This window comes from Kogia breviceps, chromosome 5 (genome assembly GCF_026419965.1).
Source record: "Kogia breviceps isolate mKogBre1 chromosome 5, mKogBre1 haplotype 1, whole genome shotgun sequence".
Taxonomy (NCBI): Eukaryota; Metazoa; Chordata; class Mammalia; order Artiodactyla; family Physeteridae; genus Kogia; species Kogia breviceps.
The window spans coordinates 36,131,840-36,141,636 of record NC_081314.1 but is presented as its reverse complement, the minus strand read 5'-3'; the positions used below and the strand labels follow the sequence as shown (position 1 = coordinate 36,141,636).

Below are 9,797 nucleotides of genomic sequence, written 5' to 3'. Positions count from 1 at the left end.
GAGGATCACCAATCTCTGTACTGACAAGTACCCCAGGTGATTCTGCGGGACACTCTACTTTGAGAACCACTGCTTTACCCATATGTTCTTATTACAAAAGCCTAAGACTGAAGGGTACATGGTCTTATTCCACTTTTACGGTGAGGAAACGAAGGCTCACAGAGATAAAGTAAATTGTGCAAGATCTCACACGTTGTAGATGGCAGCATTGTAAACCAAACCCAGGTCTGAAAGATTTGAGAGTCCCTTCTCTCAAGTTGCAAGTGAGTTCATGACATTTCTCACTTCTTTGATCTCTCATCGTTTCTTCTTTGTTGATGACTAAACTTGGGTAAACCCTCCTGCATGCTTTGTCTCTGTATTTATGTCTTTGAATATTGTTGGGAGAGTAACAAATAAAAATGCCGATTGTCTTCATTATAATAAATGTATATTTTTACTCCTGAGGCAAGTTTACACATGGTGCGATCACGTTGTGGTTTTTCTTCACATCTCTTGTGGATTCACCAAAATATCCCTGTTAAACTTGTTCTAAATATTCTCTACATTGTTCTAGCTCATGTTGTTATTTCTGGTTGATCACAACGGACCAGTAGAGGCTCATCTCTGTTTTTCTGGAGACACAGGGGTGAGATAATGTGAGCCTTTCTCAGTTCCTGCCATTGCACTCCAGAATCTTTTTTATTTTTTATTTTTTACTTTATTTTTCATTGGCGTACACTGCTTTACAATGTTGTGTTAGTTTCTGCTGTACAACAAAGTGAATCAGCCACATGTATACATATATCCCCCTTCCCATTTAGGTCACCACAGAGCACTGAGTAGAGTTCCCTGAGCTATACAGTAGGTTCTCCCTAGTTATCTATTTTATACATAGTAGTGTATATATGTCAATCCCAATCTCCCAATCCATCCCACCCACCCCTAGAATCTTGATACATGTTGTTCCCTCCTTTCTTCTTGCTTCTAAGGAACAGGTGACACTCCTCTGCTGAGACTGATTACCTACACTCCCGGTTCACTAGTTGTTTCTCTTTTCAGATATTGCTCAATCAATTTTTCCTTTCTCCCACCTGGAACTTCTCTCTCACACCTGTGGCCCCTTAATCCCATCAACAAACTTTGTTTGGACTTTCCTTTTGCTAAAGAGGAATAGCCTTCCTCCGTTCTATTAGGAGCCCTCTACCCCCAATCTCTCTTTTTGACCTTCAGTTGATAGATTACTCTTTAAAAAAAAATGGCTAACGTTCTTCTTTAATTCCTTTGCCACTCAGAATAGTTATACCTTTCTAGTACAACAATTCTCTTGAATGTAATCAATGAACTCTTTAAAACCCAGTCCTTTTCCAAAACAAAACCCAAAACTTTCCCAATCTGTATTAATGTTTCTCCTTTACTCTCTCTGCCCCAAAGTATCCATCTCTGTTACAAAGCTTTGCCCTGATTTGGTTCCTACCACACTGAAATAACAGAACACACATAGCCCTCTCTTCCCATATTTTGGGTTGTGATTTGGCTGTACTCTTCTTCTTTCTATTGAATTATTAATTTACTCATTCAATGAACATTTTTAGAGCCTGTGTGTCAAACGCTAAATTTGGGGTTGAGGCTGCAACAATGAAAGTATGTTCCACCCTCTCAGACCCTACAGGTTAGTACAAAAAATATGAATAAGAAAACAGTGCACTCAGTCCTGTCAATCGCTTTATGCAGAGCTCCATCCATTGCCTGTAAATCCATGTTTTACAGCTGATGATACTGAGGAACAGGGAGGTCACAAAGCTTCAAGCTTCTGTCCTAAGCACTTTGTGCTTCTTTCTCTCCTCTAACTCACTAACTGCACATTCTTCCAACAATTTAACTCCATATACACACCCCAGGCTCTCAAACATGGGAGCGAACCCACTTCCTCAGAGCAAGGCTTGAATGTCTGTGTGTAAGCATTGCCACCTGAACATCTGCCTCAAACCACTGACTAAAAGTGTCCAAAGAGAATTCATTAACTGATAGCCTTTCCCAAATACACATCGAGAAAACCAAACAATGGGTTTTCCTTCTTGACATCTCAGTTCTTAATGGTGTCCCTGTTTATCTCGTCCTCCAGACACAGAACCACAGAGAGATCTGGAACAAATCCCTCTTCACCACATTAATGTCTGAATCCGGTTAAGTATGTCTCAGAAATGTCTCCTTTGAAACTCCTTTGTATTTCATTTCCCACAAGTGTTATCATTGGTCCTACCTCACGATCCCTGACCGCTTCCACTGCCTCCTAAGTGCCTTCTGTAGCTCCGCCATCTTCTGATTCTAGGTCTTCTGTCAACTTGTAATATCAGATCAGTCTTCTCACTACATTTCTGTTCCTGGCGTTCCCCTGCTCAGCACTTCTGAAGTGAAGTACCAACTGCTCAGGAGAGCAAGTATAGCCCCTGCCAGTCTCTTCAACCATTTCTTCTCCCTTCTTCCATGCACAGTATGTTCAGGGCCGAATGGTCCACTACTCCCCATGCTTTTCTGCCTTCACTCTTTCACCTTAAAGGTCCCTCCTTTTAACCTCTGCCTGGTGGAATCATATCACATTCAAAGTTTTATCTAGGGACTCCCCTGGTGGTGCAGTGGTTGAGAATCTTCCTGCCAATGCATGGGACACGGGTTCGAGCCCTGGTCTGGGAAGATCCCACATGCTGCTGAGCATCTAAGCCTGTGTGCCACAAGTACGGAGCCTGTGTTCTCGAGCCCACAGGCCGCAACTACCGAGCCCACATGCCATAACTACTGAAGCCTGCGTGCCTAGAGCCTATGCTCTGCAACAAGAGAAGCCACCACAATGAGAAGCCCGTGCACCACAACGAAGAGTAGCCCCCGCTCGCCACATCTAGAGAAAGCCCGTGCAGCAACAAAGACCCAATGCAGCCTAAATAAATTAAAAAAAAAAATAAGGTTTTATCTAGAATGACCTCCCTTCCATGAAGTCTCTCCAGACCTCCCTGCTTTTTGAACCCTCTTTGGTAATATATGTGTAGGTCTTCTCTGGCACCACAGCCTGCCTAAAATGGTGTTTATTGGTATCTAGTCAAATTGCTCTTTCAAAGCAGGAACTGTGTTGGATTCTGTCCACCCCCAGGAAAGGCCTTTAGCATGAAAGGCTTATCAACACTTGCTGAATTGAAATGGTGGGCTGAATGTTTAAATCCAGGTGAAAACACATAGAGAGACGGTCAAACCAAGATAAGAGTCATGCTAAGTTGAAACGTGACTTATCTTTTGGTGCATTGGGTATATTTCTCTATTTATTTCCTTGTTCTTGGCATTTACTCTTCTTGGTTTGCTTTACCTATTATCTTGATAAGCAATTTAAGTACTTGGTAATACACATTGAACTGTGCTGCATATCTGGCAAAGTTAACAACTGGCTTGGAGGAGTAAGATTAGACTGCCCCTTGGAGGTTGTTACTTATCATTTTCTTTCTGAATGACAGTGTGTTTGTGGGGTGGTCTCTGTTGACTGCTCTTTAGAGCTTCTCTTGAGAACATATGAAGCGGCAAATTACCAGTCTTCCTCTACACTTTCATCAGCATTAGCATTCCTAATGATTTTATCAATAGTAATTATTTTTTAAAATAAATTTATTTATTTTATTTATTTATTTTTTGCTGCATTGGGTCTTCATTGTTGTGTGCAGGCTTTCTCTAGTTGTGGCGAACAGGGGCTACTCTTCGTTGCGGTGCGCGGGCTTCTCGTTGCGGTGGCTTCTCTTGTCACAGGAGCATGGGCTCTAGGTGAGCAGGCTTCAGTAGTTGTGGCACGTGGGTTCAGTAGTTGTGGCTCACGGGCTCTAGAGTGCAGGCTTAGTAGTTGTGGTACACGGGCTTAGTTGCTCTGTGGCATGTGGGATCTTCCCAGACCATGGCTCGAACCCGTGTCCCCTGCATTGGCAGGCGGATTCTTAACCACTGCACCACCAGGGAAGTCCAATTAGTGATTATTAATGAGCTTACACACAAAAAAATGATAGCCTTGTATCTGTAGGGCATTTTATCTTTTTGCACTGTGTTTACAAGTTATTTGGCCTCCATTGCATCCTAAAACCCCATGACCAACAGAGTGCCTTAGCGACCTGTTATTCCAGATCATCTTACAAATAGTTGCTCAGCTGATATCAGAAAGCAGGTTTAGGGCTTCCCTGGTGGTGCAGTGGTTGAGAGTCCGCCTGCCAATGCAGGGGACACGGGTTCGTGTCCCTGTCCGGGAGGATCCCGCGTGCCGTGGAGCCGCTGGGCCCGTGAGCCATGGCCGCTGAGCCTGCGCGTCCGGAGCCTGCACTCTGCAACGGGAGAGGCCACGACAGTGTGAGGCCCGCATACGGGGGAAAAAAAAAAGAAAGCAGGTTTATTTTGTTTGTTCCTTTGTGTGTTGCCACTTAAAATGCGGCCTTTGGATCAGCAGCCCCTAACTCACAATTAGAAATGCAGATTCTCAGACCCCGTTCCAGACCTACTGGATCTGAATTTGAACTTTAGCAGGGGTGATTCCCCTGCACGATAAAGTTTGAGAACTACCTCTGTAGGTCCTAGACCAGGATAACAGAAGGTGTGTTTTCATCCCCAGGGTTTGTACCTCGTGTGAGAGAGGGGGAGGGAGAGGACCAGAAGATGAGGGAGGGAAGAAAAATCTTAGGAGGACACTGGTCCCTCAAGAGGGATGAGCACTCAGGTTTTGTGGAGGTGGGGCTTCCCTGTATATTTGCAGTAGCTTCACCCCATCACTTTGTATCTGCACCGAGGTGGAGGTTAACTATTTAAAAGAGAGAGAGAGACAGAGAGAGAGGAGACAGAGAGAGAGAGAGAGAGAGAGAGAGAGAACAGAGAGAGAGAGACAGAAGAGAGAGAGAGACAGAGAGAGAGAGAGAGAGAGAGAGAGAGAGAGAGAGAGACAGAGAGAGAGAGAGAGAGAGAGAGAGAGGTGTTGTGTGGGTGGGTTGGGGCGGGGGGAGTAGTTGTCAGGCACCTGCGCCCAGCTCTGGAGGATAAAGGACCTAGGCACGAAAGGAAAGCCCCTCTCTCGAGCGTCCTGGCGCAAGCTCATTCCCAATATCTCTAGTTTCCGGACGCATTTCTCCGCCTCGCGTTCCCCTTAACACCACGAGCCGCTCAATCCATGCAGGCTAGCTCCCGACTCCCGCTTTTGGGTTTCCTTCTCTGCGTCTGCGTCTCCCGCCCTCTCTCTCGGCCCGGCCGGCCCCTCCCTCGGGCGCCAGCTCGCCACCTCTCCCCAGTCCGGTGCACCTGAGGCGTGCGCGGGCGCAGGCGCGGGCCGCGTGGGGAGCGCCAGGGGCGCGCCGGCGTTAGAGAGAGGCGCGCTGTACGGCCACCTTCAGCCGCGCCGTGTACCGCGCACCCCGGGTTCCGCACGCCCGGCGTTCAGGGACCGTCCGCCGCCGCCGCCGCCGGAGCTACGGGCGGGCAGCCGTGCGCCCCGGCACCGCCAGCCCCGGCGGCCGCTCTTCCGATGCCAGGGCCGGGGCGCCGGGCGGCCGCCGGCAGGAAGATGAAGGGCTCGGCGGGAGGAAGGAGAGAAAAGCTGCTGGGCTCTCCGAAAGCTCAGCCCGGCCGCGGTAAGTTGAGCGCAAAAGAGGTGGCTCGGCTCGGGTGGTGGAGTTGGCGGGGGGTGCTGGCCACGGCGCTGGGGGGGTGAGCCCCTGCGGGTTGCGAGGCGCGCGGAACGGACATTGGCACGGCCCGTCCCGGGACCTCCAGATCCTCGTGCCTCCAGCCCCCGGACCTCCCGCCCCCACGCTCTCCCTTCCTCCCCTCATCCGCGTGCCCTGTTCCATCCGTCCCCTCCCCTGCCTCTTGCCTCCTCTGTTCCGCGCCCCGCTGAGAGGTTGCGGGGTGGCGGGGAGTGGGAGAGCGCGGGAGCTTGAGGGTCTCCGGACACAAAGGCTGCCGAGGACCAAGGGGTCGGGGAGGGCAGAGGAGGGGCGAAGGGGTCGGCCTGGCTCTGGCTATCGCCGTCGAGGGCTGGGCCACCGAGGCTGGACACCCCGCCGCGCGTCTCCTGTTGGTTGCGTGCGGGGCGCGCTCCCTCCTCGGCAAACCTGGCGAAGTTTGTTGGGATAAGAAAGCACAGCGGGCCGGCTTCCTGATCGTCTTTTCATTTTCTCCTTTCCCCTGTGAGAAGCTGTTGAGCTATGGGAAGCTTCTCTCCAGAGGAATTATTTGACTTTTAGGGTGGGGTTGGGAGAATGAGGGTAAACCAGCGCCCCTGGATCGGATCCACCCTTCTGGGCAAACTGGGACCGCGTTAGAAGTGAGAGCGCAAGGTGGTGTACCCTGCGACATCTTGCATTTTGGGAGAAGTTTTATTGTGTGTGCAGATTGGGGTCAGAGGAAAGCAGTTGCGCCCAATATGGTGTCACCCCTTGTGGAATGCCCAATTCCTCATCTGTCCCCCTTACAATTCAGACTTGGCTGCATCACGTTGCTTCTGGAGGCCGTGTTTATGTCTGCTTTAGCCTGAGCTGCGGCTAAAGTAAGGGGCAATGAGCTGTTCCTGGGTGTTTTGAGTGTCTCCAAATTCTGGAACCGTAAACCGACTTAGGAGACTATCCTACATTCTGTAGGTGTAACCAAGGACCCTCGTGCTGGTGCTTTTATATGATATCCTGTGGTGCTTTCTGAGATGTGATGGGGAGATTTCTTTTGAGGCAGTTTTCTAGTTGGTCTGTTATACGTGGCTTTCACGTGTCCACTTAATTCTGATTCACCATGTCCCCTGCAATCGACTGAAAGGTGTCTCTCCCTCTGGGTTTCATGCCACCCTTGCCCTGTCCTGGCTAATTCAGTCACTATTCTCTGGTCTCTGAGCATGAAAGGCAAATATGGGTCATTTCAAATTATGTAGATTGATGCAACACAGCGTGGCTGGGGTTTGATGAAATTTCTTCACGTTTCCTTCCAGATGTTCTCAGAAATGAATTTTGGCCCTCTTGTCATGGAGCTAAAATATAGACTGGGGGAAAGAACAATATCTTGAGTTAATGTATTATCTTAGATTTATTTATTTATTCAAATTATTTATTTATTTATTTTTGCTGCGTTGGGCCTTTGTTGCTGCTTGCGGGCTTTCTCTAGTTGCGGTCAGCGTGCTTCTCATTGCGGTGCCTTCTCGTTGCGTTGCAGAGCACAGGCTCTAGGCGCACAGGCTTCAGTGGTTGTGGCACTCAGGCTCAATAGTTCTGGCTCACGGGCTCTAGAGCGCAGGCTCAGTAGTTGTGGTGCATGGGCTTAGTTGCTCTGCGGCATGTGGGATCTTCCCAGACCAGGGCTCGAACCCTGTCCCCTGCATTGGCAGGCAGATTCTTAACCACTGCACCACCAGGGAAGTCCCTGTCTTAGATTTAAATAAATGAAGTTTGGAAGCTCTCTGGATTAGGAGAAAGTGGCCTGAGACAAAAGGGCTTTTTATGACAAAATGGCTGAAGGACCTCTGGGGTCACCTAATGATGATGATAATATAATAATAATAGTAACAACAATAATAATAGTAATAGTGACAATCAGACATTTGTTTCCTATTCACTGCACACCAAGTAGGGTATTAAGGCTTTATTGGCCCTGCAAATACATAACAACCCCAAGAAGGCAGTACCTTTACCATCTCCACTTAGTGGATAAGGAAAGGGAGGCTTCAGAGATGTTAAATTTGGAAAAGTTCCAGAGTCAGTGTTTTGGACCACAGATTGCTGGACTCCAAAAGTTGGTTCCATTAACAACTACATGACCTCTTTGAGACTCATTTGAAAAGTGAAAGGACAACGTGTCTAAGTTCTAAATCCCATGATAAGGTAGTATAGGTTGTGACAGTATCACAGATTGATTCATACACAGCTATTTCAATGTATTTTTAATGTAACAGAAATGTGCAACTCGTGACTTGAAATCAAGTGAAAATTGGGTGGCATTTATGTAATTCAGCCTGCCAGCTCTAGAGAGGACAAAATGCTGAGTCTTGGTGTTTACCTTGTTGATACTCCTTCCTTGAGCCCGTTATTATAAATCAGTAATAGAACTAAATATATTATAGCCCTGCTCTTAGAAATGTGTAATTTATAACATCAAACCTACCTTTGAATGACTCTATAGAGTTATCCTGAGGTCTTCCTGGTCACTGTCCTATTTCAGCCAGCTTATAATTAATGTTTAGGTCCCTAACAGGATGTTGAATTTTTATTGAGATACTAGCAGCTTGTTTAAAAAAATTCCTCTTTGTTTTCAGCGGTATTTCCAAACAATTACACCCTCTGCTGTGATTTGCTATTTACTAGGTGCAACAAAAGTTCAATAATGAAACATGTTTACAGTTCAACGAAACATAGTTTCATCTATAATGACAACTCTGGCTAAAAGATTCACATCTAATTCTAGGTCTTATTTTATTTGAAATTTAATTAAGACATTGAGTTTCTTATTGCAGTGCAAAGTGTATGCAGGTGGCTGAGTACACATCTTTCATTATTTTCTCATAATCTACAACTTTATAAATTCATTGCTTGTGAGTTCTTCAGATAAGTTATGTCAGTGCCTATCTAAAGATTTGAAGTTTTTAAACTAAGAGCAAGAGGACAAAGATGTATTTATCATGTTCCTTCACAAGCTGATATTATGCTTGTTAGGGAATAGTGATAAATCACAGATCTGATTTGCCTGCACTTATGGAATTACCAAATAAAATGTATAAATCTATTGTGGTGCTATATTAATATGTCAGAAGTGGGAGCAGCTTTGGAAATAGAGAATCTTGAGGAAGATTTTACTATGTTTCACTGTATTGTACTGCATGGTATCTTATTGTTTTCAAATAAAACTGTATTTCTCTGTACCAGTAAACTAATGGTTATTGCCATGGTTTTCTCTTTTGTTTTAGCGTTAAGATTGTGTTCTCTAGTAGTAACTTAACATTGCATGAAATTTACATTTTTGTCTTTTGATATAGTTGAAGTCTTAAAAAAACCATATTTTGCCAACTGAAAACAATACATTTCTGAATATGTAAGAGTTTTAGCAGGAGTATAAAAATAGAATAGTAGTAATTTGCCTAGAGGTTTTGTTTGTTTTTTGAAATAATGAGGTTGTTATAGAGGCTAACATTTAACCTTAGTAGTAAAATATTGAAACTAATTATAAATTTGAATTGCAAAATATTTTATGATAGTGGGAGTCTTATAAATGAGTTAACCTTATAATTACATGAACATATGTCCTCCCATGTTTCACAATTTTTTAAGTTCAGTATTTGCACAGTAAGACTAATAGTTTATTTGAGAGTATTGGTGATTTGAACAATCACATCTCTGAAAAGTGATTTAAACTCCATAAGCGTCTGTGTCACACTGATATCCCAGTTTGAAGAAACTAATATTGGGGAAGGATTTGTAATTTTGAATGTTTCAGAGCTGAGAACTCAAGGTAGATGACACTTAGTTTTTTTGACAAGGCTCTAAAGTGAGAGTTTGAATAAAATGAACCTGTAGGTTGACAATCGAGCAAGCACTTAAATAGCCTCTTAGGAGACCTAGATCAGCACAATAGACTGCAGGCTGAAAATTCACGAGTATCATTAATCTTTTGACCAGTGGATAACACATTGGAGATCAATTTTAAAATTCCAGTACATTAAAAATGTATTAATTTATATCTTCTAGGGCCTACTAAACTTAGCATCATGCCCCTTTCTAGAATAACCCAGCCTTAACTTAAAAAAAAAAAAAACTGCAATGAGAAAAAAGTGTAAGGAT

General features: G+C 45.2%; 1 protein-coding gene across 1 annotated transcript in view; it reads left to right on the top strand.

Moving 5' to 3' along the window:
• Nucleotides 1-5,509: 5,509 nt before the first annotated feature.
• ZNF385D (zinc finger protein 385D) overlaps nt 5,510-9,797 on the top strand; it is a 942,431-nt gene continuing 938,143 nt past the window's right edge. The window contains exon 1 of the mRNA XM_067033854.1: nt 5,510-5,615. Coding sequence (XP_066889955.1) covers nt 5,510-5,615 — 106 coding nt within the window. The remainder of the gene's footprint in view (nt 5,616-9,797) is intronic.